Source organism: Crinia signifera, chromosome 7 (genome assembly GCF_055691185.1).
Source record: "Crinia signifera chromosome 7, ASM5569118v1, whole genome shotgun sequence".
NCBI classification, from domain to species: Eukaryota; Metazoa; Chordata; class Amphibia; order Anura; family Myobatrachidae; genus Crinia; species Crinia signifera.
In genome coordinates, this window is record NC_139223.1 from 50,235,149 (window position 1) to 50,261,991 (window position 26,843).

The 26,843-nt window shown below is 44.4% G+C and overlaps 1 protein-coding gene across 2 annotated transcripts in view; it reads left to right on the forward strand.

The window, feature by feature from the left end:
• The window catches only part of BRICD5 (BRICHOS domain containing 5), a 35,010-nt gene extending 17,132 nt beyond the window's left edge, over nucleotides 1–17,878 (forward strand). For both annotated transcript variants that reach the window (XM_083151981.1, XM_083151982.1), the window contains exons 4-6: nucleotides 11,411–11,518; nucleotides 13,480–13,630; nucleotides 17,309–17,878. In XM_083151981.1, the coding sequence (XP_083008107.1) occupies nucleotides 11,411–11,518; nucleotides 13,480–13,630; nucleotides 17,309–17,400 (351 nt within the window). In that variant the 3' untranslated portion in view covers nucleotides 17,401–17,878. The remainder of the gene's footprint in view (nucleotides 1–11,410; nucleotides 11,519–13,479; nucleotides 13,631–17,308) is intronic.
• Nucleotides 17,879–26,843: the final 8,965 nt, after the last annotated feature.

The following is a 26,843-nucleotide window of genomic DNA, read 5'->3' on the forward strand; positions in this document are numbered from 1 at the left end:
TTTTATTTAATTATTATTTTTATTTTTTTTATTGACAGGAAAAATCTTTACAATACAAAAATGTAACGATCAAAAATGTAGAAACATAGAATTTGGCGGCAGATAAGAACTGCTTGGCCCATCTAGTCTGCCCCTTTTTTAAACATGTTACCTCAAACCATATTTGATCCTTATTTTTTTGTAAGGATATCGATATGCTTATCCCAAGCATAAAATGCAACAGGATGATAAATTCAATTACAATGGCAGAGTACAAGCACAATAATATAGGGATTCAGTATGAAATCCCGGCGTTCAAAATCCCGACGCCGGAATCCCGACCGCCGAAATCCCGACAAGGGGGGACGTGGATCGCCCCCCTTGCGGGCTCGCTGCGCTTGCCACGCAGCGGGCCCGGTGCCTCACTACGCTCGGCACGCTAATTTATTCTCCCTCCAGGGGTGTCGTGGACACCCCTGGAGGGAGAAACTGTTGGGATTTCGGCGGTCGGGATTCCGGCGTCGGGATTCTGAACGCCGGGATCCCGACCGCCGGGATTTAAACTGCATCCCTAATATAGCAGGGGCTAACTAAAATCAGGCAGTCTCCATATATTGCTAAAAAGGCGTATCAGTACTGATTCTAGAAGGCAACACAAGGTATTTGAAAAATATTTTTTAAGGGCAATTTCAAGGGAGGGGATAAGGTTCGAACATATGGCAACCATTTATCATTAACTGATTTTTTTAGTTCTGAAATGTAAATTCATGGTTGTTCATGTTCTTTGAGGGCAGATGTCTCTGGAACCAAACGGCCCAGTTTCACGGGACCAAAATCATTTGAAACCCACTCAAAAGTTGTTCAATATGATACTGGTCTTATGTAAATGGGTCAGTTGGTTCCAAAGATATATCCGGTTAAACAATATTACCGGTTAAAGGGGGAGTTCCTCTCCCCCTCACACCGGAAAATGCAGGGACTAGGCTGGTATAAAAGGGGCCAACCCAGGAATGTCCCTGGATGATCCTGGGACCATACTCCTGGGTAAGTCCATCATTTGCTGGTGTGAAAGGGGTATTATTTCAAATAGCTGGGACCTGCAGTGCTCTGAATACAGCCGGGTAGCCCCCCCGCTCTCTGACCGGCTGTCACTTTGTAATAAGCATTATGGTGTTTGGCATAATACGTAATGGACATTATGGTGTGTGGCTTAACATGTAATGAGCATTACAGTATCAATTTTTAATGCGCGCCTTTTGGTGCACAATGTCCATGTTTGTGCAGCATTTTGTGAATTTTGGCTCAATCCGTGTAGCATTATGTGAATTTTGGCTCAATCCTTGTGGCATTATGTGAATTTTGGCTCAATCCATGTTGCATTATGTGAATTTTGGCTCAATCCATGTGGCATTATGTGAATTTTGGCTCATTCCATTTGGCATCATGTGTAAGGGGCAAGTATATGGGGTCTAGTATTTTGTTGCATAATGTGTAAAGTTGTATATGGTGTGATACATTACACTCAAGGACATGCCCATTTTCGAGTGGCCACACCCCCTTTTCCAGGGAGCGCCCTTGGCGCATGCACAACTACATCCTTCACTTTTGACGCCAATGTGGGCTTGTATTCTTTAAACGCCAGGGCCTATTTTTAATCCCATTGTCGCTCTCTTAGCATGTACACTGGCACCACTAGAACTCCCCCCCCCTCTCTCCCTCCCAAACTCTCCTATCATGGTGTCCCCCCTGCCATTTTCTCCTGGATCCGCCCCTGGGTGTATATGTGTCAAAGAGTTGTAACAATCAAGAGAAGACTTCACAAGAGTGAATATAGGGGTTCACCACAAGATGTAAACCATTGGTTAGCATCAAAAGCAGGAAGACCAGATTAGAGTTTGCGAGACAACATCTAAAAAAGCCTTTACAGTTCTGGAACAACATCCTATGGACAGATGAGACAAAGATCAACTTGTACCAGAGTAATGAGAAGAGTATGGAGAAGAAAAGGAACTGCTCATGATCCAGAACATACCATCTCATCAGTGAAGCATGGTGATGGTAGTGTCGTGGTGTGGGCATGTATGGCTGCCAATGGAACTGGTTCTCTTGTATTTATTGATAATGTGACTGCTGACAAAAGCAGCAGGATGAATTCTCAAGTGTGTCGGGCAATATTATCTGTTCATATTCAGTCAAATGCTTCAGAACTCATTGGACAGCGCTTCACAGAGCAGATGGACAATGACCAGAAGCATACTGCAAAAGCAACCAAAGAGTTTTTTAGACAAATAAGGGGAATGTTATGCAATGGCCAAGTCAATCACCTGACCTGAATCCCATTGAGCATGCATTTCACTTGATGAAGACAAAAGTGAAGGGAAAATGCTCTAGGAACAAGCAGGAGCTAAAGACATTTGCAGTTGAGGCCGGGCAGAGCATCACCAGGGATGAAACCCAGCGTCCGGTGATGTCTAGATGTTCCAGATTTCAGGCTGTAATTGACTGCAAAGGATTTGCAACAAAGTATTAAAAAGTGAAAGTTTGATTTAGGGTTGTTCCATCTGTCCCATTACTTTTGGTCCCTTAACCCCTTCCCGACATTTGACGTACATTTACGTCATGGTCGGGAAGCACTTCCCGACACATGGCGTAAATGTACGTCATGGATTTAAACTGTCACCGCGTCTATAGACGCGGTGACAGTTTCAACATGTCTGCTGTCCCTGACAGCAGACATGTCCGTGCATGCCCAGGGGGGGCTGCGATGCCGCCCCCCCGTCGGCGATCGCTGTGATTGGCTGTTCAGTGTGAACAGCCAATTACAGCGTTTTCCTGTGTCACCGGCGAATAACGTTCGCCGGTGACACGGGATCAGAGGTGATTGGTGCTGTAAAGTACAGCACCAATCACAGCGGGGTGTAAGGGTGACACTGGTGTCACCCCACCTCACCCCGCCCGCCCCCAAAGGCCGTGATTGGCCCGTCGGACCGACGGACCAATCACAGCCATGGAGGGGGGTTTAAACTAACGGTGACTGCACTGCAGACGCCATTCCGGTCTGGAATAGCGTGCAGTGCGGTCACCGTGCCCACCTGCCGCCATATACTGACCAGAACCTTGCTCCATACTTACCTGATCACTGCTTCATCACTGCTTGATCACTGCTTGATCTGTGCTTGTAGTGTGCTGGATGCTTCCTGGATCCTGTTGCTACTTGTGCCTTCCTGTGCTGTGAAATTGTGCTGCTGCAGTGTAATAGCTAGATAGAGAGATAGATAGAGAGAGATAGAGAGATATAGAGAGAGATAGAGAGAGAGATAGTGTCAGAGAGTGCTATATTTTGTGCTGCTGCAGTGTGATATAGTTATAGATAGAGAGAGAGAGATAGAGAGATAGAGAGATATAGAGAGAGAGAGATAGATAGAGAGGCCTAGTGACAGAGTGCTATATTTTGTGCTGCTGCAGTGTGATAGTTATAGAGAGATAGAGAGAGATAGAGAGAGAGAGATAGAGAGAGATAGTGACAGATTGTGCTATATATTTTTTATATAACTGACTGCTGCCCCCTCCTTTTGTGCTGATCAGTATAAATTAACTGATCAGCAACTTTTTGGGGGCGCAGGTTTTTTTTTATATATAGATATACCTGTCAGTGCTGCTGCTGTAGTGTCATAGAGTGATAGATAGTGATAGATAGTGATAGATAGTGATAGATAGTGAGAGATAGAGAGAGATAGTGACAGAGAGTGATAGAGAGTGTATATTTTGTGTCTGCTACCCCCCCTTTTTGGGGGTGCAGGTTTTTTAGTGTCCTAGAGTGATAGATAGTGAGAGATAGTGAGAGATAGTGAGAGATAGTGAGAGATAGTGAGAGATAGTGAGAGATAGTGACAGAGAGTGACAGAGAGTGCTAAATTTTGTGTCTGCTGCCCCCGCCTTTTGTGCTGATCACTATATCTGAGGTGATCAGCAACTTTTTTGGGGGTGCAGAGGTTTTTTTTTTTATATATATACCTGTCAGTTGCACTGTCAGTTGCACCAAAGGTTGTGCACCTGCTGCACCTCACTGGTAATCAGTGTCGCATCACTGATCACCTTTTTTTTTTTTTGTGAGTGCTGTGGGGTCTTTTTTTAATTTTTTTTTTACACACACTGTGATTTTGTGGGTGTCCTGTGGCCACTGTGCGCTGATCAGTGACGTACATCACTGATCAGCTTTTTCGGCACAGGGTTGATCTATTTTATTTTATTTTTTGATCAAATTCCTGTTGCCTTTGAGCGCTGTTCAGTGACAGACGTTACTGACCAACATCTGTGCTCAATTTTTGGCGCAGGACCTTTTTTTTTTTTTTTTTTTAACCCCTTCAATTTTTTATTTTTAACCCCTTCATTTTTTTTTTTTTTTATTGGTATAAAGTATTTTTTTTTTTTCTGCACTACATACACACTACATACCCCCCGGGTTGAAATAAAGTTTGTACCCCCCCCTACACTATACACGTGTTGAAACATTTCACTACCAGTAACACAAAAATAAAAATGGCATCCCAAATGTCCTCCCAAATGTCCTCCCAAATGTCATCCCAGTCATCCAGAAGAATGTATTCAGCGGAGGAGGCATATGCCCTGCTTGCTTCTGACTCTGACACAGCCAGTGATGCAAGCGGGGAATTTGAAGGATTCGCCTTAAGCTCCTCTTCCTCCTCTGATGATGAGGGACCCCCTCAAAGACGCCCCCGTAGAGCAGCTGAGACCCCCCCCCAACAATTGATCTCGTATGGACCCCACCACCAGACAATTTTGAGCCCCAGGTTCCTGAGTTTTTGGCCATGCCAGGAATCCAATTTGATTCCACAGGTCTCAGAGAAATTGACTTTTTCAAATTATTTTTCTCTGATGATTTTGTAAATTTAATGGTGGACCAAACTAATTTATATGCCCAGCAGTTTATTGCTCAAAACCCCACGTCATCATTTGCTAGGTGGACCCCTGTAGATGCAGTAGAGATGATGACGTTTTGGGGTCTGGTGTTTCATATGGGCATAGTAAAAAAGCCAGAAATTAGGCAATATTGGAGTACAGATGTTCTGTACAGTACTCCATTTTACCGTATGGCCATGACCCGGACTCGATTTGAGACAATTCTTAAATTTATACATTACACCGATAATGCACAGTGCCCACCCAGAGATGATCCCACCTTTGACCGGCTATTCAAAGTCAGGCCGGTCATTGATCATTTCAGTGCCAAATTTGAAGAGGTGTACATCCCTGAAAAATTTATTTGTATCGACGAGTCCCTTATACATTTTAAAGGAAGGGTTAAATTCCGCCAGTACCTTCCCAGTAAGAGGGCAAGGTATGGCATAAAAATGTATAAACTGTGTGAAAGCACCTCAGGGTACACCCACAGGTTTAGGGTTTATGAAGGGAAGGATTCAAGAATTGAACCGCCAGAATGCCCCCCCTCCCTCGTAGGTGTTAGTGGGAAAATTGTCTGGGATTTAGTGCACCCCTTCCTGGATAAAGGTTATCACCTCTATGTGGATAACTTTTACACTAGCATCCCCCTGTTTAAGGCCCTTGGTTCAAGAGGTACAGCAGCTTGCGGTACTGTGCGCAAGAACCAAAGAGGCCTCCCAAAAACGCACATTGCCCAAGTAATGAGAAGGGGTGAAAGCAGGGGAATATGCAACGAAAATATGTTGTTGGTCAAATATAAGGACAAGAGGGATGTCCTTATACTGACAACAATTCACGGAGACAGTACCACCTCCGTCCCTGTACGAGGTACCAGTACCCACACCTCAAAACCTAATTGTATCCTGGATTACAATAGGTACATGGGCGGAGTGGATCTTTCAGATCAGGTACTGAAGCCGTACAGTGCCCTGTGGAAAACAAAAATCTGGTACAAGAAGGTGGCCGTGTATATCATCCAGATGGCACTGTATAACGCTTACGTGCTATTCCGTTCTACCGGCCAGAGGGGGACATTTATGCACTTTCAAGAGGAAGTCATAAAGGGCCTAATATTTGGGAACCAGCAGGCAGAGGGCCCCAGTACTTCTAGTACTGGCCCCCGTATTGTACCAGGGCAGCATTTTCCTGATGAAATCCCCTCCACTGGAAAAAAGGGCAGGACACAAAAAAGGTGCAAAGTTTGCTATAAAAAGGGAATAAGAAAGCAAACTATTTTCCAGTGTGACACTTGCCCCGACAAACCCGGCCTATGTATAAAGGAGTGTTTTAAAATATACCACACATCTATGGAATATTAGGTTCATAATTTCACCGTGCTTCGGGGGTCTTGCTAATGCCACATAGCACCCACCATTCATTCCACCAGAATCTGAGCCGCAAAATCCAAAAATCACTCCTTCCCTTCTGAGTCCTGCCATGCACCCAACTGGTATTTTTTGGTCACATGTGAGGCATTGCCGTACTTGGGAGATATTGGGGCACAGATTTTGGGGTGCTTTTTCTCCTTCATTCCTTGTGAAAATGAAAAATTTTGAGCCAGAACTGCATTTTTGTGTAAAAAAATGTAATTTTTCATGTTCACTGCCCAGTTTTATCAAAATTGGTGAAACCCCTGGGGGTTTGAAATGTACACTATACCCCTAGATGAATTCCCTGAGGGGTGTAGTTTGCAAAATGGGGTCACTTGTGGGGGGGGGTTCCACTGTATTGGTGCTTTGGGGGTCTTGCTAATGCGACATAGCACCCACCATCATTCCACCAGAATTTGTGCTGCAAAATCCAAATATCACTCCTTCCCTTCTGAGTCCTGCCACTTTTTGGTCACACATGAGGCATTGCCGTACTCGGGAGAAATTGGGGCACAGATTTTGGGGTGCTTTGTCTCCTTCATTCCTTCTGAAAATGAAAAATTTTGAGCCAGAACTGCATTTTTGTGTAAAAAAATGTAATTTTTCATTTTCACTGCCCACTTGTATCAAAATTGGTGAAACCCCTGGGGGTTTGAAATGTACACTATACCCCTAGATGAATTCCCTGAGGGGTGTACTTCGCAAAATGGGGTGACTTGTGGGGGGGTTCCACTGTATTGGTGCAACATAGCACCCACCATTCATTCCACCAAAATCTGTGCTGCAAAATCCAAAAATCACTCCTTCCCTTCTGAGTCCTGCCATGCACCCAACTGGTATTTTTTGTTCACATGTGAGGCATTGCCGTACTCGGGAGAAATTGGGGCACAGATTTTGGGGTGCTTTTTCTCCTTCATACCTTCTGAAAATGAAAAATTTTGAGCCAGAACTGCATTTTTGTGTAAAAAAATGTAATTTTTCATGTTCACTGCCCACTTGTATCAAAATTGGTGAAACCCCTGGGGGTTTGAAATGTACACTATACCCCTAGATGAATTCCCTGAGGGGTGTAGTTTGCAAAATGGGGTCACTTGTGGGGGGGTTCCACTGTATTGGTGCTTGGGGGGTCTTGCTAATGCGACATAGCACCCACCAAAATTCCACCAGAATCTGAGCTGCAAAATCCAAAAATCACTCCTTCCCTTTTGAGTCCTGCCATGCACCCAACTGGTATTTTTTGGTCACATGTGAGGCATTGCCGTACTCGGGAGAAATTGGGGCACAGATTTTGGGGTGCTTTTTCTCCTTCATACCTTCTGAAAATGAAAAATTTTGAGCCAGAACTGCATTTTTGTGTAAAAAAATGTAATTTTTCATGTTCACTGCCCACTTGTATCAAAATTGGTGAAACCCCTGGGGGTTTGAAATGTACACTATACCCCTAGATGAATTCCCTGAGGGGTGTAGTTTGCAAAATGGGGTCACTTGTGGGGGGGTTCCACTGTATTGGTGCTTGGGGAGTCTTGCTAATGCGACATAGCACCCACCAAAATTCCACCAGAATCTGAGCTGCAAAATCCAAAAATCACTCCTTCCCTTTTGAGTCCTGCCATGCACCCAACTGGTATTTTTTGGTCACATGTGAGGCATTGCCGTACTCGGGAGAAATTGGGGCACAGATTTTGGGGTGCTTTTTCTCCTTCATACCTTCTGAAAATGAAAAATTTTGAGCCAGAACTGCATTTTTGTGTAAAAAAATGTAATTTTTCATGTTCACTGCCCACTTGTATCAAAATTGGTGAAACCCCTGGGGGTTTGAAATGTACACTATACCCCTAGATGAATTCCCTGAGGGGTGTAGTTTGCAAAATGGGGTCACTTGTGGGGGGGTTCCACTGTATTGGTGCTTGGGGAGTCTTGCTAATGCGACATAGCACCCACCAAAATTCCACCAGAATCTGAGCTGCAAAATCCAAAAATCACTCCTTCCCTTTTGAGTCCTGCCATGCACCCAACTGGTATTTTTTGGTCACATGTGAGGCATTGCCGTACTCGGGAGAAATTGGGGCACAGATTTTGGGGTGCTTTTTCTCCTTCATACCTTCTGAAAATGAAAAATTTTGAGCCAGAACTGCATTTTTGTGTAAAAAAATGTAATTTTTCACGTTCACTGCCCACTTGTATCAAAATTGGTGAAACCCCTGGGGGTTTGAAATGTACACTATACCCCTAGATGAATTCCCTGAGGGGTGTACTTTGCAAAATGGGGTGACTTGTGGGGGGGTTCCACTGTATTGGTGCAACATAGCACCCACCATTCATTCCACCAAAATCTGTGCTGCAAAATCCAAAAATCACTCCTTCCCTTCTGAGTCCTGCCATGCACCCAACTGGTATTTTTTGTTCACATGTGAGGCATTGCCGTACTCGGGAGAAATTGGGGCACAGATTTTGGGGTGCTTTTTCTCCTTCATACCTTCTGAAAATGAAAAATTTTGAGCCAGAACTGCATTTTTGTGTAAAAAAATGTAATTTTTCATGTTCACTGCCCACTTGTATCAAAATTGGTGAAACCCCTGGGGGTTTGAAATGTACACTATACCCCTAGATGAATTCCCTGAGGGGTGTAGTTTGCAAAATGGGGTCACTTGTGGGGGGGTTCCACTGTATTGGTGCTTGGGGAGTCTTGCTAATGCGACATAGCACCCACCAAAATTCCACCAGAATCTGAGCTGCAAAATCCAAAAATCACTCCTTCCCTTCTGAGTCCTGCCATGCACCCAACTGGTATTTTTTGGTCACATGTGAGGCATTGCCGTACTCGGGAGAAATTGGGGCACAGATTTTGGGGTGCTTTTTCTCCTTCATACCTTCTGAAAATGAAAAATTTTGAGCCAGAACTGCATTTTTGTGTAAAAAAATGTAATTTTTCATGTTCACTGCCCACTTGTATCAAAATTGGTGAAACCCCTGGGGGTTTGAAATGTACACTATACCCCTAGATGAATTCCCTGAGGGGTGTAGTTTGCAAAATGGGGTAACTTGTGGGGGGGTTCCTAAATTTTAGCATCTTATGGTGCCTAGAAACCTACATGGTGCCTAAAAAATAATCTCATAAAAAGGAGGCTCCAAAATCAAGTAGGTGCTCCTTCTATTATGAAGCCTGTGGTTTGGTCAACGTGCACACTAGGGCCACATATAGGATATTTTTGAAAACAAAAGAATTGGGGGAATCAATTTTTAGTCACATTTCTCTAGTAAAATGTACTGTGTTCCTTAGAAAAATGTATTAAAATTGCAAATCTGCAAAAAAAATGAAATTTTGAAATTTCACCTACACTTTGTTTTAATTCCTGTGAAACACCTAAAGGGTTAACAAACTTCCAAAATGCTGTTTTGAATACTGTGAGGGGTGCAGTTTTTGAAATGGCATCATTTATGGGGGTGTCTCACATACAAGTCCCTCAAAGTCACATCAGAACTGAACTGGTCCCTAAAAAAATCAGTGTTTGAAATTTTCTTGAAAATTTGAGAATTTGCTATTCATATTGTAAGCCTCCTAGTGTCCCAAAAAATTAAAAGGAAGTTGAAATAATGATGGAAACATAAAGTAGACATATGGTCTATGTTAGTTATTAACTATTTTGAGTGGTATGATTATTTGTCTCACAAGCAGAAAATTTAACATTTTGCAAATCGCTAAATTTTCCATTTTTTCACGACATTTTGGTATTTTTCACAAAAAAACACAGACTGTATCGACCCAAATTTACCACTAATTTGAAGTACAATGTGTCACGAAAAAACAATCTCAAAATCACTGGGATAAGTAAAAGCAAAAAAAAGTTATCCCCACTTAAGTGAGACATGTCATATTTGAAAAAAATGGCTCTGTCAGGAACGCAAAAACTAGCTCTGTCAGGAAGGGGTTAAAAAGTGGGAGGCAGATACAGAAACCGTTGTAATTCCTACACCGGTCACCTGATTTGGATTTAATTACTCTCAAATTAAAGCAGCTGAAAGTCTGCAGTTAATGCACATTTTGTTTGGTTCATTCCATTGTGGTGGTGTATAGAGCCCAAAATATGAGACTTGTCTCGTTGACCTAAGATTTACGGACCTGACTGTGTGTCACCTCTGAATCAGGAGGTAATTATTAATTATTATAACCCTTGTGGATGAATATTACATGGCAGTGCTACCGTCCTATCCCCCAACCACTGCAGACAGTCAGCATCACATAATCTTCATGTAAGATGCAGCCTACTTTGTTTTCACCATTAATGCAGAGGGTGATAATGCTACAGCAGTTTCATGTCCCCCTGATTGGCCAGCATGTGCCTGCTCGTCCATCATGTCACATTCATCATTCTCTGAACTTGCATATTGTGGATTTACAGTAAAATTGGGCTTTAATTAAAGGGAGCTGACAGACTGACTGGTGATTAGAACAACAAAGGCAGCAGTGCGCTCTAAAACAATGCACCGGTTCTACTCCCTGGTATCCATAGATAGAAAGTTGCTATGTGGTACAGAAACATAGGGCTCGATTCAGGTTGGCTCACTATGCAGTGTATATTCGTTGCCTGGCGAGCACCTTAACGCCACCCTACCAAACGGCTGCGCCCTCCGGCGCCGGAATCCCTCCTTGCATGCGGCTGCTAGCAGGAAAAATCATTCGATAGTCGCTCACCATCGAATAATTTCTCCGGCCATGGGCAATAAAATTCAGTCTAAACTAGCTTTTATTACAGCCGCTATCCACCGAAGAGGGCGGGCGCTGATGTCATGTGATGTCAGCCGCCCACCCCACGCAGGCATCGGCCCGCCTGAGTTCCCAGGGGAACGCCCATAAAATGTTATGGGCATTCCCCTGCAGCCGCTCGTGCCCGTTAGGCCCTCCCCGTAAGTGTGCAAATGCCTCGGCGAGTGTGATACACATCGAGTCCACACACACGTATTTTCACCCAAATGCATGCGCAGACCTGCCACATCGATCACTATGCCGAATTCAGTCTATAAGGATCTAACCTGAATCAGGCCCATCATTTCTTCACTTCATTTAATAGAACCGTGGTTCTCCCTTGTGTTCCCTGCAGGGCCTGGTTTGCTATCGGGCTGCTGGAGAGAAATCCTGTTTCCTTCGATACATGGAGATCCGAGACATAGAGAACATACAGTCCTTCCTGAATCTGTCTCTGCCCAAGGTGAGGTGCGGTATTACAATATCACTGAGCTTTGCAGCCTCCGCTTCATCGGTTGGAACAAGTCTTTGCAGCTCTTTTTCTATATAATTTTAATGATGATTTGTAGATGAAGTGTTGGGACTGATGAAGGACAATGAGAAGTACATAAGACCTTATTCAGGTCCGTTTGCAGCAGGGCTGCATTCACATAGGGACCGATGTTGTTCTACACAGGGTATACACACACCAGGGGTGGATAGGGGCATGGCCGGCGGCTCCATTAGCATATGGGAACGCCCAGCGTTTCATGGGCGTTCTCATGCTAATGAGGCCATGACGTAGGGGGCAGGCAGCTGACATCACCGGATGTCAGCTGCCTACCCATTTCCTTCCCAGCGTGCACGCATATGTACGGTTGCTCAGAGAAACCATACATATGCGTGCACCTTCCACATCTGTCGATGGTCGGTGACCATAGTGAGATGTGCACGCCTCTGCGCCTTATTTACCATAAGCCATCATAATCACCATCTCCGATGGTCTAGGTTTGCTCATGGTCATTTCTGCGCATGTGCAAACCCTGGAACCGAACGGCTTCAGCGAGTTATACACTCTCCGGGCCGTTCGGGAAGCAGCAACCGACCACCACTTAGTGAGCATGACTGAATCTGGCCCATAGTACAGAGCAGAACTTTAGCCCTCCTAGAAGAGGATTTAAGGTGGTCCCTGTTCTGTGCAATACTGAAGGGTCCACAGTGTATTCAGTTAATGTTATCTCCATGTCTTGTTCTCCTGTACTCTGTGACGGACAACAGATTATCTTGGCAGGACTGCAATGGGCATAATCGACCTTATTCTGATTGACTCTCATGGCTGCGAAATTCGCTGCCTTGCAAGTCCATCAGAGACCACCCGCTGTACGCAGCATTCTCATGGGAATGCCCATGATATGCTGGGCGTTCCCATATGCTAATGGGGCTGCCTGGTCCGCTATGTAGGGTGCGTGCACCCGGCGAACCAAATGTGCATGCAGAAACGAGCATGCACAGACGCAAAACATCGGTCCTCCATGAGAAAACACAGAGGACCGAATGGATCTGGATAAGGTCCAATGTGTATAAAGTAAAGAGATACTACATTGTGGTGTAACAAGAATTAGGGACGCTGCAGGGTAAATTTACCAAACCTTCTGTAAATGAGAAGAGGCGATGTTCTTGTCTATTATTTTGGTACTTGTTTCCTAGCACGGCGCCCGCGATTTTGATCTCAAGCATCGGGACCAAAAAAATCGCGTTGATCGCATCGCATGCGATCAACGCGATTTTTACATTGGAATCAATGTAAAATGGTCCCTGAGACCCAATTTTACATTGTGCCCAATGTAAAAAGCCCCCAAAACCCCAAATTTAATTGCATACCCCCCCTAATGGGTGAAATGCCCCCCACTGTTAACGCCACCCCACTATTGACGGCAACCCGAAGCGTGGCGAGCGGCGGCGGTACTCGTCCTCCGACCTTTTCATACCCCCACTATCCACGTCGGCATGGAATTGATTTTATAAAGTGTGGCGAGCCACCGAGCCCGAAGCGTGGCGAGCAGACGCGCATAACTTCACAGGTATACGCGTCCCCTCGCCACACTTCGGGCTCGCCACACTTTAGAAAATCAACTCCACGCCGCCATGGATAGTGGGGGTATGAAAAGGTCAGAGGACGCGCACCGCCGCTGCGCTCACCACGCTTCGGGTTGGCGTCAATAGTGGGGTGGCGTTAACAATGGGGTGAGATTTGACATATTTTAAACACATGAGGGTGCATATACAATGAGAAATTGGGCCCATTTCCCATTGTTCCCTATGTAAAATCGCGTTGATCGCGTCGGTCGCATCGCATGCTATGTGCAACATCACCGTTTTTCATTTTTCACTAGTTTACCCTGTAGTGTCCGCGGCAATGAACAGTATGCTTATTCTTTACAACAGGACGGGGTCCTCCTGCAGAACAACAAGACCAGATACTACCGGGAGTTCCTGGGGGTCATTGGAGGACGGAAGGTCAATCACGAACATGTAGGGGAACCAGTACAACTGTTATGTGACCAACTTCCTATATACTGGGTGAAAAAGAGCGAGGGTAAGTAGTCCTTGGCCCAGGAGAGGAATAATAGGGGAACATATCACCACTGAAATTCTCACTACTTTACATAATATGAGAATCATTTTTGCATATTGCATTTATTAGCGTAGACGTACCTCACATACCGCTGGAGAGTAATACCAAGCACTGTCGTGCTTAGGGTGACCTATCCCAGGAATGTGGGATCTGGCCCCAATATTGCCGGGATTCCAATCCCGGGATTTCGGGATTAGACTGCGCATGTTTTTTTTTTTTTCATTTCATTAGGGAGGACAATCCTGGGAATCCCGGGATTGAGCATTTTTCAATCCGAAATCCGGGATTAAAAAACTGCCCCGGGATTGGCATCCCTAGTTGTGACCAAGCAGTGACTTCTAAAAAGATGGTCAGGCATTGGCTGAGATGATTCTCTTCCTGCCCCAGGATATCATACCAGATTCGGATTGGACAATTATTTTAGGCCCAAAATACACTCCGGTTATTTCTGTACAGGGCGCCATTTCTTCACATGCTTCCATACAGTTAATGGCTGTCAGCATTCTGATTGGTGGATAGCGCCATCCATCTAGCATGCTAATAGCAGTTCATGGTCTGGCTGCGGTTAGAGAATGCTGCAAGCTGATTGGTTGATAGCGCCTGACGTCCACCAATCTGCATGCTCACAGCTATTCTGTCTGGCTGTAAGGCTAGGTGGCAGGTAGAGAGAGCTGCCTGGCCACTCTGATTGTGTGACTACCATCAGCCCCTGCTCAAAGCCCCTAGATTTGTGGGGCCCAGTGTGTCTATACATACATTTCCCTGTTTCTGTACCTCACAGGATTCATCTCAAAATATGTTTTGGGATTTAATTTCCCATTCAAAAACTACCTACCATGCAGGATAATGTGTGACATAAGGGTAAAAATATACAAACATTTTTTGTGTATCCAGAAACAGAAATAGGGTACTAAATTGGGTATACGGCCACTGGATAGACAATGTCTAGGTTGACCTCCAGGGCTATTTTTCAGCAGGCTCCAGCAGGAACTGAGGCCCTTATTCTAGTTCACTCTTTCTGACAAAATATTTCTTAGATGGACAAAACCATGTGCACTGCAGGTGAGGCAGGTGTAAAACCCCACCCAAATCTAATTATCTCTGCACAAGTAACACCTGCCCCACCTGCAGTGCACATGGTTTTGTCCATCTAAGAAATATTTTGTCAGAAAGAGTGAACTAGAATAAGGGCCTCAGTTCCTGCTGGAGCCTGCTGAAAAATAGCCCTGTTGACCACTAATGGTCGACAGTGACTAAGTCGACACCTTGAAATGGTTGACATTGACAAACGGTCGACATGAAAAAGGTTGACATATTTTTCACTTTTTTTTTCTTTAAAAAAAGGTGGTTTTTAATACTTTACTATCCGTGTGGGCATAGAGTGAGAATATAATATAGTGTGCCGAGCTCAGCAAGGCACCGTGCCCAAAGCATGGTGAGTTCAGTACACTTATCCGGTGTCCATGTCGACATATGTAGACGTAGACTCAAAAAAACGTGAAAAACCTCATGTGGACCTTATTCATGTCAACCATAAGCTTGTGCCAACCTTTTGTAAATGTCAACCTTGGGTATGCCGACCATTTAAAGGTGTCGTACTAATCACTGTCAACCATTAGTGGTCGACGAGTGACTGCTGACCTAGACATTTTCTACCATTTATACCATGTCAGAATCCAGAACATATTGACATTCTATGTGGTATCCTAAATCAGGCCTGGTCCACCTATGTATCTCCTGCTGTTATTTATTTATTTATTTACAGGTTCTTATATAGCGCAGCAGATTCCGTTGCGCTTTACAATAGTAGACAGTGATAAAACAAACTGGGTAACAACATACAGACTTGGAGGTAGGAGGGCCCTGCTGCAAGCTTACAATCTATAGGGATATAGGGGGAAACACAAGGACAGGCACCAGTAATACCATAGCAGTCCCACCAAGTTACAAGTCCAGAAGGGTAGCTATATAATACATAAGTGCCTCAGAGGGTTATGATATACGCATCCCAGCAGACCCTGCTTAAATCATAAGGTGCTCACACGTGGCGCGATTGTTGCATGCAATTTGAATTTTTTAGTTCAAACCGCACCGTGTTTACTTTGCCTTGCTATGCGCGCTCCCATGTAGTCCATATACAAAATAGTAAGTGCAGGCAGGTATTTCTGTTCTACATAGGCATAGGGGGAAATTTACTAAAGGAAATTTGTAAAAAAAATAGGTGTATTTGTATCCAGAAATACACTTATTTTTGACATTTACTATCCCGAAAATACGGCAATTCGTAGTCGTATTGGTGTGCTATCAATACGAATACGAATTGCCGTATTTTCATGATAGTAAATGTCAAAAATAAGTGTATTTCTGGATACAAATACACCTATTTTTTACAAATTTCCTTTAGTAAATTTCCCCCATAGTGTCTAGTTGCAATCGCACCCTGTGTAGGGAATCGCATGCGATAGATACTTTACATCAGGCATGTCCAAACTATGGCCCTCCAGCTGTTGTGAAACTACGAGTCCCATCATGCCTTGCCACAGTTTTGCTATTAGGTAGTGCTAAAACTATGGCAAGGCATGCTGGGATGTGTAGTTTCACAACAGCTGGAGGGTCACAGTTTGGACATGCCTGCTTTACATATTGTAGTCTAGTCCAAATCTTATGTAGTTCAAGTCTCACAATGTATAAAAGTTCAAATCGCACCTAGAACACATCTCACCGTGGCCCTTATTCTGATCGGTGCGGCCGGATCCGATTATGCGGCCAGGACCGTGCGTGCGAAACCCTGCCTTTCATACGGATCGCCAACTCCGTCCGTACGCGGTAAGAAGCTGGCCGAACGGACCGCACGTGTATTTTTCACGGAATACGCCTCCTCCATCTAAGGGAACCTCCCCCATCATTCGATGGTCGCAGACCATCGAATGCAGGACCGAGTGCTCCACCAGCTCCCGCAAACTCAGACCACACGGACATTTTTCCGTGCAAAAGCAGGGATCTGGGTGGGCAGCTGACATCCGGCGATGTCATATGTCCGCCCCCTACACGTGCGTCACGGCCGCATTACCATACGTACGCCCAGCGTTTGCATAGGAACGCCCATGAAACGCGGGGCGTATGCATATGGTAATGAGCCCAAATAGCCCTTCACGCCCCTCTCCACCCCCTGTTCGGAGTGTTCACATATCATGCGGGATTTGGCCGTACGCCCCGCTCGCACATGCGCAGAGACGCCTCTGCACATGCGCAGACACAAAACATCGGCGGGCCGAACGCACGCGGATATATCCGCACCGACCAGAATAAGGGCCCGTGTGTGGGCACCATTAGCATTCCCCAAATTGTGGCATTGCTGGGATTTGTTGTTTCATAAACAGCTGGAGAACCATTGGTCCTAAAGAAAACCGTTACATAAATTGACTTTTCATTGTAAAAGGCCATTTCAGTATTCCCAAGGACATTCTCATCACATCCTACCGATACACAAACATAAGGAAATCTGAAACCTACATACTGTACAACTTTATTGGTTACTTGCAATTTTTATTCAATGCTCTGTTTTTACATCTGTCTAGTGATTCCCCAAGCAGCGTGTTATACGTTAATACATATGTGATAAAGTGCTGTTCTCTGCAGGCCCAACGAGACGTCTGATTTATCTCTGCATTGACATCTGTTTCCCCAACAACATCTGTGTCTCGGTCTGTTTTTACTATCTACCCGACTAGGACAATACTGCACAGGGACAGACTCCTCTCATCTCCACCCAGGACCATCTCCACAGCACATTTTGCACAGTGTCAGAGTGGAGTTCTTTTAGGATGTATTCTTGTTTTTAAACGTGAACAGTTAACCCCTTTGTGGCAGCTGGACGGTGAAGTTTGTTGCACACTTCCTATTAACCCACTGATTGCTGCCAAAATACAATGATCAGCCTGTTACGTATATATATTCTATTCAACCCCAGGACAACAAGGACTACTGATCAGTGATGGAACTGTAAGTGTCACTTAAAAACAGTGACTTCTACATGAGGAATGGGCTTGGTACACTGTTGCACTGGTAAAGGTGTAGCTCCTTATTCTGTGCTAGCCGTAGTCCATAAAGAATGGAGTTGAGGAACTATATGAACAGGAACGCAATGCCTGTTGATGTATCCATGCACAAGGTAGTGTTCAGTGTTGTTAAATAAAGTTTTATTAAATTGTGAAACACCTAAAGAAAACAATATTATCCTCTCAATACACAGCAATGTCTGTACATATTGTAAATCACTATCACTCTCTGTTACTTACCATTCTAACAAAAAGATGGCTGGTTTGGAGCATCCATACAAAGCAGCAACATTTGAATCCTGATTGTGGGTGGGATTTAACCCTTTGAGTGCCAACGTTGCGGTGAGGGATCCCCAAAATATCCGCTAAAAATGCCGGCATCGCTCGCAGCGACTGTTCTTAGTAATAAATAAATACAAATACAACCAAGTCAATGGGAAGTATTCAATGTCCCTAATCGCGATGTGCAGCAAATCCTGTTTAGGATTCGTTTCACATTCGCAGTGTTCCGGAGGGCTGCAGCCCTCGCTGCCAGCCCTCCCTTACACGCTATTCAATGAGGCAGGGGCTCGCTGCCCTGCGGCAGGCAGGGAGATGGAAGTCTCCCTGCCTGCCCCAGAACGTATGTGGAGGGGTGGAGGGCTCCCCGGGACCCAGGCAGCACAAGCTGCCCCCCCGGGAAAGCCAGCAGGGCACCGGGTATTCACTGCTCCCGATCGTGCATATGTAATGATCGGGAGCAGTGAATATATGAATATCTAATGAGCGACTCTCGGCTCCCGGGCCCCCTGATGGCTGCTATGTGTAAAAAAAAGATATATTTTTTTAAATTAAATATATATATTCATGTGCTATAAGCACATGAATAAAAATAGGGTAGATGTGATAATATAACCAGGCGCCCAGAGTTTGAAGATATAATCCGATTTATTAATAACAAAACAATAAAAAATTGTAACACAATAAAATTCCTTTAAAATGAATAAAAGGAGATGAATCCTTACCCCTAAGGTTTTTTGGAGCCAGCAAGGGATGGTGTTAGGGCAGGGATGCAGTCCGGAAGTGCACCCTGCAGTGGCCCCAAATACCTTAGCACTTGGCAGGTTCACTCAAAAAGATCAGTTTGGTCAGTCACTGTTACCGACGCGTTTCGAGCCTCTGGTGCTCTTCTTCCAAGGCAGTGTTAAGAGCAACAGAGGCTCGAAACGCGTCGGAAACAGTGACTGACCAAACTGATCTTTTTAAGTGAACCTGCCAAGTGCTAAGGTATTTGGGGCCACTGCAGGGTGCACTTCCGGACAGCATCCGTGCCCTAACACCATCCCTTGCTGGCTCCAAATACCCTTAGGGGTACGGATTCATCTCCTTTTATTCATTTTAAAGGAATTTTATTGTGTTACAATTTTTCATTGTTTTGTTATTAATAAATCGGATTATATCTTCAAACTCTGGGTGCCTGGTTATATTATCACATCTACCCTTTTTTCCAATACATTCAAGGTCTGAGGGAGACCTTAAAGTGCTAATAAAAAAGGCTGCCTAAGACGGAGCGCAGGACATTTGTCACTCAAATCTATCTTAGAACATTAATAAAAATAGCATGCCCCTTCACAGAATAAAATTCCTGATTTTTTTACACCAAATTAAAAAAAAAACAACATTTTAAAAGTTCACTTTCCACTTCACCATGAAAAGATGGCGATTGCTACATGGGGCTTTATTCTGGTTTGTGCGGCTGGGCCGTACGCGTACGTCCCGGTTTTTTTTTTATCTGCGCATGCGTACCATCCGCAATGCGAAGGCGCGATGACTCCACAACGCTCACGGACGGGTCTTTCCGTGCGAAAAAACCTGTCCGCAAGAGTACGGTCATTGTGGGCGGCATAGGGGCGTGTTGAGGGGAGCTGCCAAAATAATGAGGGAAACTGGGCGTAAACATGGGCGTATACGGGGGTGTGTACAATAAATGTACGGTGCTACTACCGCTCGATCGGCGAAAGCACCGTTCATTTCGGACACAAAACAGGCGTCCGCCAACCGCCACCTTAGACCACCCCTACAGATACCGCATGAGAGCGGACGGCTGGGTCTGCTAATTAACGCTGATTACTACTCAAACACATACACCTGAATGTAATAAGCAATGCTGCAGCCTATTAAGTCCAAACCATTATTTCACTACCTGCAAGCCACACACAGCACTCAAACACATTGGAAGCTTATCTTTCTACACTTCTCTACATGTAAAGGTTGGTTTAATTTAAGGTAAGAATCATTTTAAGACCTGCTTATATATGCTACGGTAGGTATTTTTTAAACATTTATACACATTCAATAAGTGTTTTCATATACTTTAAACAGCAGCACACTCAATCTACACAAGTTGACATGTGTCAACGTTTTCACTCTAATACAAACATTTTATTTTTTTAATTTTGCTAAACTTATATAAACCATATCTAAGAGCTACAAGGATGTTTCAGCAATGTTCTAAGGCCATGGCCACTATTTAGCACACAGTCTTTGTATAGTACCCAAAATACATAACTGTAACAATTTCTGATCTGCTATGAATGGGATTTTACTACACTCTGGATGTCAAATGCCACCATTCACATTATTGCAATCACATCTCTATAGCAAAGGATTCCTACATCTGCTTATGACACAGAAAAATCATATATATTAAAATATTTAAACATGTTTGTTCACAAGCAATTTTATCATGTTTGGTCGACTCACACATCTGTAACATACCTGTACCAAGACATGACTTGTTTTTTTAGGAAGGACACATATGCTCTCCTACACAAATGTCCCTTTTGACCCTTGTTTGCCTACCTCACCCACTCCATGACGAACTCATTGTTCTGGGCCTGCTTTTACCTACTAATGTAGGAGTTACCTCACCTGCACAGAAACTGCTTTCTCACCTATTAAGTTGCTCTGCACAAGTGCTGACACAAACTAATTAGCTGGGAAAAGTTGGATATGAACATGTGAATGGCCATGGAGAGGGTTACACATGGGAAACTTCTACAACACATTAATAAATGCACATAAATACCCTGGTCAGTAACTACACATAAATGTATTATTTGTTTGACACAAGAAATTACACATACAACAATTGTGTGTTGATTGTGAAAATAATTTTATTTGCTGTTCAGCAACACAGCTTAGTAGACAATTTAATATCATAAATTAAAATAAAATATTGACAAAAATAACAAACAGCAATAACAAGAGTTTGCATATCTCCAAACATGTGTTACCCTGCAAATGCAATGGTGAAAGAAATGTGGATACCAGAATACGACCTGCAACAACCAGGGAGAATACTAAGCATGATACACACCACCAAAAATAAAACCTGCATTTTTAGAGGTCAAAATAAGCACTTTAGTTCCCTTTGCACGAAAATGGATAGATGGACAACTCAGGAAGTGGATGTCTAGTGCAATTTAAAAATTTGGGGTCCAAACACAGAGGACGTGACCCAGGTGTCATTATTTTGGCCCTTTTTTCCCCTTTTTGGATGGGGGCTTGGGGACAGGGGCCTTTGGCACTGAAGGCTTGCGCCGTCTTGGCCCAGTGGACAGAGGAGGGTCAGCAGAGGTGGTAGCTTGTGGAGCAGCTTGGGGTGGGGCAGCAGATGGGGGATTGTCCCTTAGGGACCTGGCGGTGGTGAGCAGCTCCGCCAGAATGTCATTCTGGCGGCTGAGTTGTTGGGCAATGCTTTGCATGCCAGCCGCCAGAATGTCATTCTGGCGTTGCAAGGCCTCAAACTGCTGGGTGTTGCTCTCCTTCCAAATCCCCATGAAATAAAAAAACTGATTCTGACGTTCTCTAGCCTCCATCCCATGCTGCTCTATCTTCTCCAGCATCTCCAACAACCTCACATCATATGAGGCCAGTGAATGGGTTGGCCGAATTGGTGGAGGCTGGACCACTTGCTCCACCTGTGGCTCTGAAGAGGAAGATGCTGCCGGTTCATCCTGTGCTTCTGCTTCTTCTAGGATAATAATTGAAAACAATGTCACCATCACATACACAAAAAATCTCTCTTACCAAATACAATGCATTACTGTGACTTACCATCAAAAGCACCAGCAAATACTTCCACCGGGAGCTCACTATCCCTATTGGATACCCCCCTGACCTCGGCCACATCAATTACATCCAACGCCTCCTCCTCCAGGGGGGTATATTCCAAACTCTCTGGCATAGGCCCCCTCCCGGTGGACATGCTGTGGTTGTACCGGTCAGTCATCTTCCTCTTCAGTACAGTTTTGAAGTCTGACCACCTACAAAATCAAAAATTCAAATATCAATATGACATATGTGCACCACTGTGCTAGTGAACATCATGACTACGTTACATTTCCTAGTGTGGGTGATCTTATGTTTTTTATGCATATGTTTCCCACACACACATTAATGTCTCCATTATGAGGCATTTCAGTGTCTCATCTCATTCATTATGCCACTAATTGCTCATACATATATCACTATGCAGAAATGACATCATCCATGGCCAAATTATGCACCTCCACCTGCTGTGAAACATCCCACCATAGCTTGACAGTGTTGATAATATGGAGTTAGTTAACTATGGGAAGGCATGCTGGGATGTGTAGTTTCACACCAGCTACATGTGCACATTTTTTACATCCTTGTTTCAGTAGCATCATCTGGAACTTGTTACTACAACTCTTTTTCAACTACACACTTTCTGTTGTCCCATCACATACTTCACATGAGCAGAACTGTGCCCATAACCTAACATCACACCAATGGTGCATGTTTCAGATATAAATGTGGGTTATTAGACATGGTTGTGTTCACATGTGTCATTGAAGTGTAGCACTATCTACAAACACACCTTTCTATTATTCTCCAAACATACATGTAACATATGTACACACATATGACATTATCAGGGGGAGAAACACACTTGCCTTTTCTTCACTGATGCCAAATCTCTGACCACTGTTGACACCTGGTTCACTTCCTCTGTGATCTTCTCCCAAATGTTTCTCCTTCCTTGCACTGGCACCCGGCTTCCTGGTAGGTAATTCTATCCATTCTCGTGCCCTGGGAACTAAAATTCTCAATTCTGCCTCTAGAAATGCAGGGTTTCTTTTTTTGGTGGTGGTATCCTGCTCAGTACTCGGCCTAGATGGTGCAGGTCGTTTTCTGGTGGCCCCAGTTCTCTCACCATGCAGTTGCTGGGTCACACATGTTTGGAAAGATGCAACCTCTTGTTCTGGCTGGTTGCTTGGCCCTTGTGGAGCTGCTGGCGTTGTTAGTGAGGGGCCCCCTTGCTCTTAGGCCCTCCTTCTCCGCTCCTGCTCCCTCTGCCTCAAACATTCAAGCAGGGATTCTGCTTGTGCTCTTTGTCGGGCGTCCTCAGCTGCGGAATCATCTGAGCTCGACATGTTTGCAGCAATTATGGTCAGCATCTGACTGGATATTTATATGGTAATCTACCGCCTTGAACAAGGGGGCGTATATTTTTTACCGCAATGTAGTAGCTAATTTTCGCCGATATTTCCCGCCGATAATTTCTGCCGTTAATTACAGCGGAAATTACGCAGGTCTCAACGCACCTGAGCATTCACCTGTACATGCACATACACAGGTTGTTGACCATTGTGTGCTACATGGTGAAATGTGTGCACGTTATTCCAATGATGTGTTTTAGGTGGTCTCTGTTGGGAGTACATGTATGCTTTCTTAAACAAATGTATCAACATACCAACATTACAATGCTTTCCTTACATTTGTTATGAGGATAAATTTGTCATACACCAACATGTTGTATGTGCCTTGTTATCAGCGTATGTATTAGTAGATGGTTGCGTGTATAATTTTTCGCACACTGTATATACAGTACGTCTCTCTCTACATTGAAAGCATACTGTATGTTATGGTGTGTATATCGGAACGGTCCGCGAAAGTTTATATTCGCATACATATTGTTAATGTAAGATGGATTAATGTATACCCTCTGATTTTGTGTGTAGCATATCAATTTGTTAGCATGATAAATGTATTAAATATAACTGAAATGATCAATTGTAATGTTATGGCATGACTAATGTGACTTTTTCTTTCCCCCATTTTCATGAAACCCAACCTTCGATTTCTATACCATCAACATGAACATTTCAGCACGCGCCAGGGCACGCATGGAAGCCCGGGAGGAGGAAGTGCAGGAGGCCGCCCGGGAGGAGGAAGAGGAGGAGGCCGCCCGGGAGGAGGAAGAGGAGGAGGAGGCCGCCCAGGAGAAGGAGGCCGCCCAGGAGGAGGAGGCAGCCCAGGAGGAGGAAGAGGAGGAGGAGACATTGGGGCCTGCTGGTGCCCACCCCATATCAACGTCCCCTTCCACCAGCCACTCCCCTACCCCCACCCACACCCCTACCCCCTCCCCACCCCATTTCCAACCCCCCTACAACTCCCCACCACCCACCCCCAACCCTTTCCAATCCCCACTCCAACCCACTATCTCTATCCCAACTCCAATCCCATCCCCCTTGCTCCTGACCCCCCCAACCACCAACACAGGACACCCAACCAGCGGCGAGCAGGTAAATAATGTGGCTAATGTTTACCTACACATTTCTACACATAAACAATCACAACAACCACATATGTGTATCCAACATCATCATTAGTTGCAACATATCACTGCAGGTCGACCCGGAGGTGTGGCCTGTCCTTCTCCAGGAACAAGGGTCCCCTTGGTGGATTTTTGGAGTGTGGCCATGCCTCACCCCTTGAATAATTGACATAACAGTACATCCAATGACATAACCTACATTAGTGGTGTTGAAGTTATGTGGGTCCAGGTGTTGTGTAACTACACTTCCCAGCATGATGTGCAACATTAATTTATAGATTGGTTTGATAATAGTGTGTGAGGCTATGCGGATGCATGCTTTACAAACATAGCTTTAGGCCTATAATTTGTACAACAATGTCCTACATTTTAAATAGCAAGGAGTGCTTAAGCCGCAACAATGTCATTACCCTTAAATAGCACAGCCTAATTGTGAGGTTAGAGGTGAGTCCCCCAACACAAACCTACCAATTGGGATACAGCATACATTCATCCAAGAAGGAAGAATTTATTTAATGTTATGTAATATGTACAGTATGTGCGTACACATATTAGTTTTTAGTACTGTGTTTACAGCAGACCCATCTTCAATGTAGTTGACAACAAACATTTGTGTATATTATATATTCATTTGTTTTTTTCCCTTCACTACAGACACTGAACAGCACCAGGAGGAGGTGGCACGGATCATGAGGGAGATATTCCTGACCCTCCTGTATTTAAATATACTTTATGCCCAACTTGAGGCCCTCATTTAATTTTTTTTTTTAAGTTTTAACGTTTGTAAAAAAAAAATTAAAAAATTCTGTACAGTTAGAAGTTGCCTGTGTTGTTAATCCAAAATATGTTTGAGGGTTTGTAAGGGCAGGTACATACAGATGTGTAATGTCAGTTATATTTGTATTTTGAGGTGAGGGGTAATGATTGATGTGTGAATGTGTGTGTTTTTGAGTAAAAAAACACATAGTGAAAATGCATGAATGTTTAATGTTGTTAGATGAAATCATCACACATAACATCAGGGTATGTATTGATGTAAAAAAATCGGAACAAACTAATTATGGACATAATTCAGTACATACACACAAACAACACCATGATTTTATTTAAAAATATAAGCAATGTGGGGACACATAGATAGTGATTAAAATGCAACATTAGAACATAATAAATATACATGTAAGGAGGGGTAAAATGTATTTTTATTAGGGTGTTCATTAAGGTAGACAATTGAGGTAATATAAAACAATAATTGAATAACAATTAGAATAATTCATTTAATTGTCTTAATCATAGTTGAAAGGCTAGATTAGCAGGTCCATATATGTGAAGGGTATGCCAGCGTGCACGGACGTACGCTTACTCTCACGATCGGTGACAGACGCTGAGTTTTCCATTGAAAACAATAGAGACCCGTCCGTGCACGGTGGCGTACGCTCAGATAGCCGCAAGATGTCGGTGGGAAAATGGACGAGAGACGTCCGTAAATAGTGACGTACGCTCTGTTGTACACCAGTTGTCGGAGTCTAAGCGGTGATCCGTCCGTGTACGGCGGCGTACGCCACTCCCCTTTGTCTGTGTTTGTGACCGTCCGTATGTGGATGTTTTGTGGGTGGACTTTCGCTGGTACTTGTTTCCTAGCACAGCCACAATCTTGGGCATCGTGTACCTTTAAGTTAAGGTACACGATGCACGCGATGGACCCGATTTCCTTTGAAATCAGGTCCATTTTGCCGGCAAAGGGAAAATCGCGGGCATCGCGTCGGTCGCGACCATTAACATTAGACCCGACGCGATGCCCGCGATTTCCCCATAGGCTTCAATGTTAAAATATTTTTAAACATTGAAATCAGGAGCATCGCGTCGGTCTTGTGCCATTATAATGGCACAAGATGAGATGGACTTGATTAAGTCCATCTCACATAGTAAAAAATGTGAAATGGGCCAATTTGACCCATTTCACATTATATATGGCCCCGTCGTCACCCCACAATTGACATGAACCCGAAGCGTGGCGAGCGGCGGCGGCGGTGCGCGTCCTCCGACCTTTTCATTCCCCTACTATCCACGTCGGCGTGGAGTTGAGAATACAAAGTGTGGCGAGCGCAGCGAGGCGAGTGGACGCGTATACCTGTGAAGTTGTACGCGTCCGCTCGCCACACTTTATATTCTCAACTCCACGCCGACGTGAATAGTAGGGGAATGAAAAAGGTCGGAGGACGCGCACCGCCGCCCCTCACGGGCTCGCTGCGCTCGCCACACTTCGCTCGCCACGCTTCGGGTTGGCGTCAATCGTGGGGTGGGGTTTACGGTGTAAAATTGGGGGTCTAGGGAATATTTTACATTGAATCCAATGTAAAATCGTGTCCCAGGGACCCTATTCACATTTCATTCAATTAAAAAATCGGGTCTGTCGCATCGCATGCGACCAAATCGCATGCGATGTGACCGACACGATTTTTCCGACACGACCACCCCGATGGATATCGGG